This window comes from Nerophis ophidion, linkage group LG06 (assembly GCF_033978795.1).
Source record: "Nerophis ophidion isolate RoL-2023_Sa linkage group LG06, RoL_Noph_v1.0, whole genome shotgun sequence".
Lineage (NCBI taxonomy): Eukaryota > Metazoa > Chordata > Actinopteri > Syngnathiformes > Syngnathidae > Nerophis > Nerophis ophidion.
Window position 1 is genome coordinate 58648288 of NC_084616.1, and position 12485 is coordinate 58660772.

At 40.2% G+C, this 12485-nt stretch overlaps 1 protein-coding gene across 1 annotated transcript; it reads right to left on the minus strand.

The window, feature by feature from the left end:
- Nucleotides 1-355: 355 nt before the first annotated feature.
- On the minus strand, nucleotides 356-8475 carry parapinopsina (parapinopsin a). The gene is made up of 5 exons (XM_061904439.1): nucleotides 8229-8475; nucleotides 2251-2341; nucleotides 1949-2186; nucleotides 1646-1888; nucleotides 356-1578 (listed from the first exon to the last, which is right to left on the minus strand). The coding sequence occupies exons 1-5, from the start codon at nucleotides 8458-8460 to the stop codon at nucleotides 1438-1440; spliced, it is 945 nt and encodes a 314-aa protein (XP_061760423.1). The 5' UTR covers nucleotides 8461-8475; the 3' UTR covers nucleotides 356-1437.
- Nucleotides 8476-12485: the final 4010 nt, after the last annotated feature.

The window sequence follows — 12485 nt, forward strand, 5'->3', positions numbered from 1 at the left end:
TATATTTATTTATATCTGCACCTTATTGCTTTTTATTAATCCTGCACTACCAAGAGCTACTGCAACGAAATTTTGTTCTTATTTGTACTGTAAAGTTCAAATTTGAATGACAATAAAAAGGAAGTCTAAGTCTAAATATGACAGGCCGTAGAAATGGATGGATGGAAGGACAGATGGACTAATGACTGTGACAAAAAGTGCCATTAAGAGAAGACACATTTTTATTAGTAAAACATCTTAGTTGCCAAAGAGTATGTACAGTATACATGATTACAAATATTATTACAAATAATAATATTATTATATTTATTTCAATCCACAGTCTCACAGTTACATACTGTATTTTGACCATTTATCTTAATCTGCAACTCCAACCTTGCTTTGACCAAGAACTGAAAGTGCTTTGGTATGATGCAATGAATTTGTTCTACACTACTGCAAATCAGTGGTGAGACGTCAGGGCCAGCAAGGCCTTCTCTCTGCTGGCCTAATGTAAACAGAAATCGTGATCATAATTAAAGATAAAATTATATTTTAATTCACTTTCCCGAAATATTTAAAAGGATTCATATTATTTTCACGTCATATTAAGCACGTTCCTGTGCTGTTGTTTTTCATTTTAGTTTGTATCCAATCAGAATTCAGCTAGCTTATGTTGCCATGCTGTACCAAATCTGCCTAGGGCCTTCAGAATCAACAATGCAGGCGTCCGTGCACTGTAAGTGAACGGGGACATACAGTTGATAGACAGTTGTGATAGCCAATCAGATCACGCGTTGTTGTCAATAAGGCCTTCTAGATGGCCTCACGTTGAACGTGACATTTACGCGTCCTGTCTTTGGATATTCATCAGGACGGTGAGTGGATCAATTTGAGAACACATAGAGTTGATAGTTGCGATAGCCAATCAGATCAAAACTCTTGTTGTTAAAGTGTGTTTTGCAATCTACAAATGAGCAATATTTTGCACTGTTATACAATTGAATAAATCAGAAACTGATGACATAGTGCTGTATTTTACTTATTGATCTATTTTTTGCAACCAAAAATGCTTTGCTCTGATTAGGGGGTACTTGAATTAAAGAAATGTTCACAGGGGGTACATCACTGAAAAAAGGTTGAGAACCACTGTTCTGTCATAACAACAACATGACTGCAAATTGCTCGTTGCTTCTCTTTTAGTTTCTGTCATGTCTGTTATCCGTTATCTGTTTTTTCTCTACACAATTAAACAACAGAATGAACATCCTCCAAGTCTGGGGATTCTATCATTTCTGCAATGAGTTGTACCCTTATCAGTGAAGGAACAGGAAAGGGCTAGGAATAGGCAAAATTTCAAACTAATGTCATTCATGAAATGACATTTTACATGCGCTTCTTCACGCTAAACGAGACCCTATGCACAGCGTGTGTTAAACAGGAAGGCACGGTGAGTTTTTATTCTCCTAGACATTCCTTGGCTAACACCTTTTGGTTTCTGTTCACCGAAGCAGCGGTTGTCTCGCCTTCAGATAGTTCTACTGTTGAGGCCCAGGGGTTCCATCCACACAGGATAGTGGGTACGGCATATTTTCGGAACTGGAGAAAGACAAAATGTGTTATTTCTTTTGTATGTTTTGTCCTTGTGCACACGTTGATGGTATACCTGTCGGTTCATGAAAACGTAAATAATAGGGTTGTAGATGGTGCTGCTTTTAGCCAAGTAAACCGGTATGGTTGCAGTCAGTGGGTCAATTTGTAGTTGGGAGTCTATGATGACAGCCAGAGCCATGCTTGCATACGGCAGCCAGGTCACCAGGAAGGCCAACACCATGGCAACCACCATACGTGTCACCTGCGCCTCCATGCGGTGTGTGCTGGCGGCTTCGGATAACTGCAACTTGCTTACCTGCGCACAGAGTGTTCATACCAACACACTCAAAGACAGGCAAGATGACAAGTCGCTCACCCGCCTGAGTGTCCACAAGAGGCGGGCGTAGGACACCATGATGATGGAGAAGGGCAAGGCAAAGCAGAGAGAGAAGTACATCATTATGTAGGACATGTTGCCTGCATCCCTGCTGTTCCAACTGGGGGCGCAGGAGGTTTTGATGCCCTCCGGCTCGTAACTGCCCCAACCAAACAGAGGCGGCGTGTTCCACACAAAGGACCACACCCACGACAACACCACTCCAGCGATGGCATGCCTAATAGGAAGCAGTGAGGGTGTGTCATCTTGTCCTTTGTTGCTCCAGGTCAGGACGTGCTTACCTGGTTTGGAAGAGGACAGCCCCCATAGGATAGCAGACCACCATGTAGCGCTCCACTGAGATGACTCCTATTGTGCACAGACTTGCTATTCCTGAGAAAGGAAGGAACAATTGAAATAAATACACAATAAACAACACCATAAGCGGCGATCTACATTTCTGCCAGTGGGTGCTCGGACGGGTGGTAAATCTGACGCTACTTTTCTGAGCATGCGTGGTTTTTGCTTGGCGGTGAGAAAGAATTTGCCATCAAGCCCACGTGGGCCCCGAAGCACCCACGGGATCAGTGCCTATGAACAACACCACAAATAGAAAATAAACAGCTCAACAATTAACATATCAAACATGTTTTGTTTATTTGCACTAATTATCCATGATTGTTTTTGAAAATGCACCGATTGAATACATATACACACTATATTGCCAAAAGTAAATGGTAAATGGGTTGTACAAACCCCATTTCCATATGAGTTGGGAAATTGGGTTAGATGTAAATATAAACGGAATACAATGATTTGTAAATCATTTTCAACCCATATTCAGTTGAATATGCTACAAAGACAACATATTTGATGTTCAAACTGATAAACATTTTTTTCTTTTTTGCAAATAATCATTAACTTTAGAATTTGATGCCAGCAACACGTGACAAACAAGTTGGGAAAAGAACATTTTCCAGCCTGGAACTTTCATAGGATGCCAGGAGAACGGTACATTTCGGACTGCCTTGTGCTGAGTGTGAAATTTAGTGGAGGAGGAGTTATGGTGTGGGGTTGTTTTTTAGGAGTTGTACTTGGCCCCTTAGTTCCAGTAAAAGGAGCTTTCAATGCTCCAGGTTACCAAAACATTTTGGACAATTCCATGCTCCCAACCTTTTGGGAACAGTTTGGAGCGGGGCCCTTTCTCTTCCAACATGACTGTGCACCAGTGCACAAAGCAAGGTCCATAAAGATATGGATGACAACGTCTGGTGTGGATTAACTTGACTGGCCTGCACAGAGTCCTGACCTGAACCCAATATAACACCTTGGGATGAATTAGAACTGAGACTGAGAGCCAGGTATTCTCGACCAACATCAGTGTGTTACCTCACCAATGCGATTTTTGGAAGAATAGTGGAAAATTCCTTTGCACTCCACAACCTTTTGGACAGCCTTCCCAGAAGAGTTGAAGCTGTAATAGCTGCAAAGGTGGACCAACATCATATTGAACCCTATGGGTTAGGAATGGGCTGACACTTCAAGCTTATATGTGAGTCAAGACAGGAGGCCAAATACAAACCCCGTTTCCATATGAGTTGTGAAATTGTGTTTGATGTAAATATAAACTGAATACAATGATTTGCAAATCATTTCCAACCCATATTCAGTTGAATATGCTACAAAGACAACATATTTGATGTTCAAACTGATAAACATTTTTTTTTTGCAAATAATCATTAACTTTAGAATTTGATGCCAGCAACACGTGACAAAGAAGTTGGGAAAGGTGGCAATAAATACGGATGAAGTTGAGGAACGCTCATTAAACACTTATTTGGAACATCCCACCGGTGTGCAGGTTAATTGGGAAAAGGTGGGTGCCATGATTGGGTGTAAAAGCAGCTTCCCAAAAAATGCTCAGTCTTTCACAAGAAATGATGGGGCGAGGTACGCCCCTTTGTCCACAACTGCGTGAGAAAATAGTCAAACAGTTTAAGAACAGCGTTTCTCAAAGTGCAATTGCAAGAAATTTAGGGATTTCAATATCTACAGTGCATAATATCATCAAAAGGTTCAGAGAATCTGGAGAAATCACTCCACGTAAGTGGCGTGGCCGGAAACCATCGATCCCTCAGACGGCACTGTATCAAAAACCGACATCAATCTCTAAAGGATATCACCACATGGGCTCAGGAACACTTCAGAAAACCACTGTCACTAAATACAGTTAGTCACTACATCTGTAAGTGCAAGTTAAAGCTCTACTATGCAAAGCGAAAGCCATTTATCAACAACATCCAGAAACTGCGCCGGCTTCTCTGGGCCCCAGCTCATCTAAGATGGACTGATGCAAAGTGGAAAAGTGTTCTGTGGTCTGACGAGTCCACATTTCAAATTGTTTTTGGAAATATTCAACATCGTGTCATCCGGACCAAAGGGGAAGCGAACCATCCAGACTGTTATCGACGCAAAGTTCCAAAGTCAGCATCTGTGATACTATGGGGGTGCATTAGTGCCCAAAGCATGGGTAACTTACACATCTGTGAAGGCACCATTAATGCTGAAAGGTACATAAAGGTTTTGGAACAACATATGCTGCCATCTAAGCGGCGTCTTTTTCATGGACGCCTCTGCTTATTTCAGCAAGACAATGCCAAGCCACATTTAATGCGTGTTACAACAGCGTGGCTTCGTAAAAAAAGAGTGCGGGTACTTTCCTGGCCCGCCTCCAGTCCAGACATGTCTCCCATCGAAAATGCGTGGCACATTATAAAGCGTAAAATACGACAGCGGAGACCCCGAACTGGTAAACGACTGAAGTTCTACATAAAACAACAATGGGAAAGAATTCCACTTTCAAAGCTTCAACAATTAGTTTCCTCAGTTCCCAAACGTTTATTGAGTGTTGTTAAAAGAAAAGGTGATGTAACACAGTGGTGAACATGCCCTTCCCCAACTACTTTGGCACGTGTTGCAGCCATGAAATTCTAAGTTAATTATTATTTGCAAAAACAATAAAGCTTATGAGTTTGAACATCAAATATCTTGTCTTTGTAGTGCATTCAATTGAATATGGGTTGAAAAGGATTTGCATATCATTTTATTCCGTTTATATTTACATCTAACACAATTTCCCAACTCAGATGGAAACGGGATTTGTACTTTTGGCAATATAGTGTATATAAATGCAATTTACAAAGGAGTATTGAATGTGTACAGGCTGTTTTCCCGACTGCATTGATCTACTTTAAAAAACAGTTTTTACTTTTAATTTTATCGAGGTTTTGGTAAAATAAAAGTAAATATTACAACAATACAAAAAGGTGTAATTCAAGCAGCCATTTGATCACAATATTTTATTACCTACACCAAGAGGTTATGTAATCAATGCTGCTAGTTTGTCAGTTACTTGGCTGGTTAATTAGTTAGTTAGCAACATGACTCTAAAAACCCTGGCCGGGTCACACCAAAGACTATAAAAATGGGACCAATACCTCCCACTCAGCATCAAGGGTTGGTATTTGGGCGCAGCCGCCGCTGCTGCTCACTGCTCCTTTCACCTCCAAGAAGGTGAACTAGGGGATGGGTCAAATGCAGAGGGTAATTTCACCACACCTGGTGTGTGTGTGACTATCAGTGGTACTTTAACTTTAACTTTAATATAGGCGATATACAGTAGATGACACAAATTTGGCTGACAATAGACCTTTCAATACTATCATTATATCGTGATAATGCATGTTGACACATTCTAGTTGTGTCTCGCAAATTTGACAGCAACAAGTGTGAACGCACACGTCCTCAATGCAATGTAGAATACTCTCTAGCGACTAATGTACCTCCACAGTGCAAATTAGCCACTTCTAAGTCGGCAGTCCCAACCGAGGGGTGGGGGATATAAGAGGATATCCTAACCGTCAACCACAAAAGCTAGATCACCTCAATTTAAACGAAGGGGGCGGATCGATACAAATATTGACGGTAACGATACCAGGTATAGTATCAGTAAATAGTCAACACCACAGTGGTTCGATCATCCATGCATTCATCCATTTTCTACCGCTTATTCCCTGTGGTTAGATCAATATATTTTAATATAGTTTTTGTTATCGTTTACGAACTCAGAAAATAAGTTCCAGACCTAGACAGAGGAGGACTTAAAGAGCACAACTAAAACAAAGGATTTGAATCAGAGCCAATCGTAGGAAATCACTTGAATATTTAAGAGATATTGTTACACTGCCATCCTGTTTTTGTGTGACATTCTGATATATGTCTGATATGATTTTAAGATTGTGATTAAAATTTTAATCATTCAATGATCTTGATTTTTTTAAGTACCAGTATCAGCGATGACATGACCAATACTGCCCCTGTAACTAAATGGTAAATGGGTTATACAGTGGGGCAAAAAGTATTTAGCCAGCCACCGATTGTGCAAGTTCTCACACTTAAAATAATGACAGAGGTCTGTAATTTTCATCATAGGTACACTTCATCTGTGAGAGACAGAATGTGAAAAAAAAAATCCAGGAATTCACTTTGTGGGAATTTTAAATAATTTATTTGTAAATCATGGTGGAAAATAAGTATTTGGTCAACCATTCAAAGCTCTCACTGATGGAAGGAGGTTTTGGCTCAAAATCTCACGATACATGGCCCCATTCATTCTTTCCTTAACACGGATCAATCTTCCTGTCCCCTTAGCAGAAAAACAGCCCCAAAGCATGATGTTTCCACCCCCATGCTTCACAGTAGATATGGTGTTCTTGGGATGCAACTCAGTATTCTTCTTCCTCCAAACACGACGAGTGTCGACTAGATACGCTATTGTACTTGGTATCATTACTGTGCATGTCAGGTGTCGATCCACCAATGGTTTGTTTACATTTTGACACCGGTAAGATACGATGTGTAGTGAAACATGTTTAGCTATTCCTCGTGCTGCACGGATGAAAATTGTAAAAAAAAATACTTTATTTGTTGCCACGGGGACAAGGATTAGTGATTTAGAAGTAGCTAAAACTTTGCAGACTGTTGGTTGTTCGCCGCTAGCTAACTAGCCATGTCCTAGATCGGTGGTTCGCAACCTTTTTTCAGTGATGTACCCCTTCTGAACATTTTTTTAAATTCAAGTACCCCCTAATCAGAGCAAAGCATTTTTGGTTGAAAAAAAGAGACAAAAAAAGTAAAATACAGCACTATGTCATCAGTTTCTGATTCATCAAAATTTATAACAGTGCAAAATATTGCTCATTTGTAGTGGTCTTTCTTGAACTATTTGGAAAAAATATATTAAAATAACAAAAAACTTGTTGAAAAATAAACAAGTGATTCAATTATAAATCAAGATTTCTACACATAGAAGTAATCATCACCTTAAAGTGCCCTCTTTGGGGATTGTAATAGAGATCCATCTGGATTCATCAACTTAATTCTAAACATTTCTTCACAAAAAAACAAATCTATAACATCAATATTTATGGAAAATGTCCACAAAAAAATCTAGCTGTCAACACTGAATATTGCAGTGTTGTATTTTTTTTCACAGCTTATGAACTTACATTCATATGGTGTTAAAGTATTATTAAATAAATATATTTATAAAGGATTTTTGAATTGTTGCTATTTTTAGAATATTTAAAAAAAAATCTCACGTACCCCTTGGCATACCTTCAATTACCCCCAGGGGTACGCGTACCCCCATTTGAGAACCACTGTCCTAAAGTACCTCTTCCAATGAATTGATTAACGTGGACCACGACCTAAACAGGTTGAAAAACTTATTCGGGTGTTACCATTTAGTGGTCAATTGTACGGAATATGTACTGTACTGTGCAATCTACTAATAAAAGTATCAATCAATCAAAAAACTGTTCCGGTGGGCATTTCAGTGTTATAACTTCACATTTATTGTTAGTTTTTAAGCCAAAATGCATCTGTTCTCCTTTTTCTGTCTGCTTGTAAGTACTCTGGGATCGTGCGCTGGCGAACATGCTCGTCTGCTCGTAAAGCAGCAATGGTTTGATGATGACGGGGCGCGCGGGGGGTGGCGAACCGGTACTTTTCAGAGGCGGTATAGTACCAACTATGATTCATTAGTATCGCGGTACTATACTAATACCGGTATACCATACAACCCTAAGGCCATATTGCCCACCTCTATACCACCACAAATAGATTGCAGTCCTGTGGGAAAGACTGACCTACTTTTACTTGCTACGTTACTATTTCCTCATTGTGCAAAATACAGCAATCATCCACATATGAGACTCACCAAAAAAGGACACGGCAAAGCCCTCTAACCCGCATCCCACGCGCCCAAAGTTGGTGTGTCTCATGGCAGTGGTCACCGTAGTGGGCAGCCCTCCAAAGAGTGCACAACCCAGGTCACACACGGCCAGATTGACCAAAGCGTAGCTGAGCGGCTGCCTCAGCTGTTTGTGTCTCACGGTCACAACAATCACCATTATGTTGAGGGCGACCCCCATGACGGAGAAGACGCCCATGATGACGGCCAGTGTGGCGTAACCAGCCTGAGAGAGAAGTTCTGCGTCGGCCACACTGTCCGAAGATGAGAAGTTTCCATGAGGGTCAAAGTACTCCATTATTTTTGACCTAATGCAGGGGTGATATTCAAAGTACTTCCTTTAGTACAATATCAGCAACTCCAACTATCAAAATACATTAAAAATGACCCAAGGTCAAAACAGCACGATTGCAAAAATCAAATTAAATAATAAAAAAAAAAGTTAAATGCTGTAATCCAGGTGTTAAAGATGCCACATGATTTCTACTCTGTTGCAGTATAAAAGAAGAAGAAAGGCAAAGCGGCCCTCTTAATAAACCACAAGGGGATCAGGGCATGATATTTAAATCAGCAGATCCGGATTGTGAGGACAATAATTCGCTGTAATATCCTGTAAGACTGCACTTTCTGTAATTGAGTGCAGTCTTTAGTGGTGAAGGTCCAACAACCACATGGCCTTTCGGGATTAAATACATGTCCCCTTTAAATATAACCAATAAGCGTTACCAAAGCACAGTTGGAAAGGTAATTGATCGATCAAACTGAATGAGATTAAATAATCCTCCTGTGTTATGATTTTACATGTTTATATACAGTGGGGCAAAAAAGTATTTAGTCAGCCACCGATTGTGCAAGTTCTCCCACTTAAAATGATGACAGAGGTCTGTAATTTTCATCATAGGTACACTTCAACTGTGAGAGACAGAATGTGAAAAACAAAATAATCCAGGAATTCACATTGTAGGAATTTTAAAGAATTTATTTGTAAATCATGGTGGAAAATAAGTATTTGGTCGACCATTCAAAGCTCTCACTGATGGAAGGAGGTTTTGGCTGAAAATCTCACGATACATGGCCCCATTCATTCTTTCCTTAACACGGATCAATTGTCCTGTCCCCTTAGCAAAAAAAAAAAACAGCCCCAAAGCATGATGTTTCCACCCCCATGCTTCACAGTAGGTATGGTGTTCTTGGGATGCAACTCAATATTCTTCTTCCACCAAACACGACGAGTTGAGTTTATATCAAAAAGTTCTATTTTGGTTTCATCTAACCACATGACACTCTCCCAATCCTCTGCTGTATCATCCATGTATCCATTTTGGTATAAACTCAACTCGTCGTGTTTGGAGGAAGAAGAATACATAGTTGCATCCCAAGAACACCACACCTACTGTGAAGCATGGGGGTGGAAGCATCATGCGTTGGGGCTGTTTTTCTGCTAAGGAGACAGGACGATTGATCCGTGTTAAGGAAAGAATGAATGGGGCCAGGTATCATGAGATTTTGAGCCAAAACCTCCTTCATTCAGTGAGAGCTTTGAATGGTTGACCAAATACTTATTTTCCACCATAATTTACAAAGAAATTCTTTAAAATTCCTACAATGTGAATTCCTGGATTTTTTTTCACATTCTGTCTCTCACAGTTGAAGTGTATCTATGATGAAAATTACAGACCTCTGTCATCATTTTAAGTGGGAGAACTTGCACAATCGGTGGCTGACTAAATACTTTTTTGCCCCACTGTAGTTGTGAAAAAGCTACTAACTAAAAAAACTACTAATTTGCAGTGTTTTTCAACCTTTTTTGAGCCAAGCCACATTTTTTTCATTGGAAACATCCCGAGGCACACCACTAGCAGAAAACATTACAAAATTAAACCCAGCAGCCGATATTGATAGTAAAAAGTCATTCTCACAATTTTTGGATATGAACTCAAACCATAACCAAGCATGCATCATTCTAGCTGGTCTCAAAGTAGGTGTACTGTCACAACCTGTCACATCACGATGTGACATATTTTTAGTTTTTTGGTGTTTTCCTGTGTGTAGTGTTTCCTATTTTGGTATTGATTGCCATGTCATGTACAGATGTACTTTGTGGAAGCTGTCAGCTGCTGTAAGTCTTTGCTGTTGTCCAGCATTCTGTTTTTGTTTACTTTGCAGCCAGTTCAGTTTTTGTTTTGTTTTGCATATGTCAAAGTTTGTTGTTGTCGAACCCCAAGATGCAGAGAATGAGGCAGGCATTTTGTAAGTACAAATGGTTTAATTAAAATACTAAGACAAAAAACAAACAAAGGGAACAAACAAAAAGCGTGCACATGGGCGGATAACAAATTAAGGGTCTTTAGCATGGAAGCTAGCAAGAAACAAAAAGGGGTCTAGCGTGGAAGCTAGCGGGTAGCAAACAGGAAAACAGGAGTCGTTACTTGTGGACTGAAAACAAAACGGAAGCAGGGAACAAAAGACAGTAAGCTACAAACAAACAAATATAGCTTACCGCTACGCTGCAATAAAACAACACGACAGGATAGCAACGACAAGAGCGACATGTGGCAACGACAATAATCCAGCAACTGACTCAAGACAAAGCAGGTACAAATGGGAGCGGGCTGATTGACAACGGGTGTGGCCAAGTGCCAATTGGCCGCAGCCGAGGGAAAACAGCACACAGGGAGACAAACAGGAAGCTGAACTAAAATAAGAGTGCTGACAGGAACTAAGGACAGGAAATACTAAACACACGGAGAAAAAACTAAAACACAAACAAACTGTCAGTGGCAAGCCTGACAGCATAGCCTTCCCTAAGCTTCAATGCCTTTTCTTACGGGCACTCGTCTTTTTGTTTAATTTTTGGTTTAAGTATTGGATGCCTTTTTACCTGCGCGCTGTCGTCTGCATATTTTTATCACAACAACAAACCGTGTTTCCGACATATACAAAGTAATTAGCTACCTGCTGCAACCTACTGATATGGAAGAGTATTACACGGTTACTCTGTCTCGCTCTACACAGCAGAGACACTCAACACCGGTATAATTACTGGTTTGCAAAAAAATATTTTTTAACCAATTAGGTGAAATGACATCATCTCCCACGGCACGCCAGACAATATCTCACGGTACATTAGTGCAGTGGTTCTCAACCTTTTTCAGTGATGTACCCCCTGTGAACATTTTTTAAATTTAAGTACCCCTTAATCAGAGCAAAGCATTTTTGGTTTAAAAAAAGTGATAAAGAAGTAAAATACAGCACTATGTTATCAGTTTCTGATTCATTAAATTGTATAACAGTGCAAAATATTGCTCATTTGTAGTGGTCTTTCTTGAACTATTTGGAAAAAAAGATAAAAATAACTAAAAACGTGTTGAAAAATAAACAAGTGATTCAATTATAAATAAAGATTTCTACACATAGAAGTAATCATCAACTTAAAGTGCCCTCTTTGGGGATTGTAATAGAGATCCATCTGGATTCATCAACTTAATTCTAAACATTTCTTCACAAAAAAATAAATCTTTACCATCAATATTTTTGGAACATGTTCACAAAAAATCTAGCTGTCAACACTGAATATTGCATTGTTGCATTTATTTTCACAGTTTATGAACTTACATTCATATTGTGTTGTTTATTCAATAAATATATTTATAAAGGATTTTTGAATTGTTGCTATTTTTAGAATATTTTTTTAAAATTTCACCCACCCCTTGGCATACCTTCAAGTGTCCCCAGGGGTACGCGTACCACCATTTGAGAACCACTGCAATAGTGTGCCGCGACACAGTGGTTGAAAAGCCCTACACTCCTCCCTGGGTCACCTGGAGACGGGGGGGAGCTACGTGCGGCTGCTTTTTGTGGATTATAGTTCGGCATTTAACACCATTATTCCTGATAGACTGGTGTCCAAACTGTCAGACCTGGGTCTCTCGAACTCCATCTGCATGTGGATTAAGGACTTCTTATCCAACCGCCCCCAGAGGGTGCAGTTGGGTCGCCACATGTCATCAAGCCTGCACCTCAGTACCGGCTCTCCACAAGGCTGCGTGCTGAGCCCCCTTCTCTACTCCATCTACACATACGACTGCACACCTGCCCACTCCAGCAACTCCATCATCAAATTTGCGGATGACACCACCGTAGTGGGGCTCATCTCGGAGGGAGACGAGGCTGCATATCGGGATGAGGTGGAGAAGCTGTCGGATTGGTGCAAAGTCAACAACC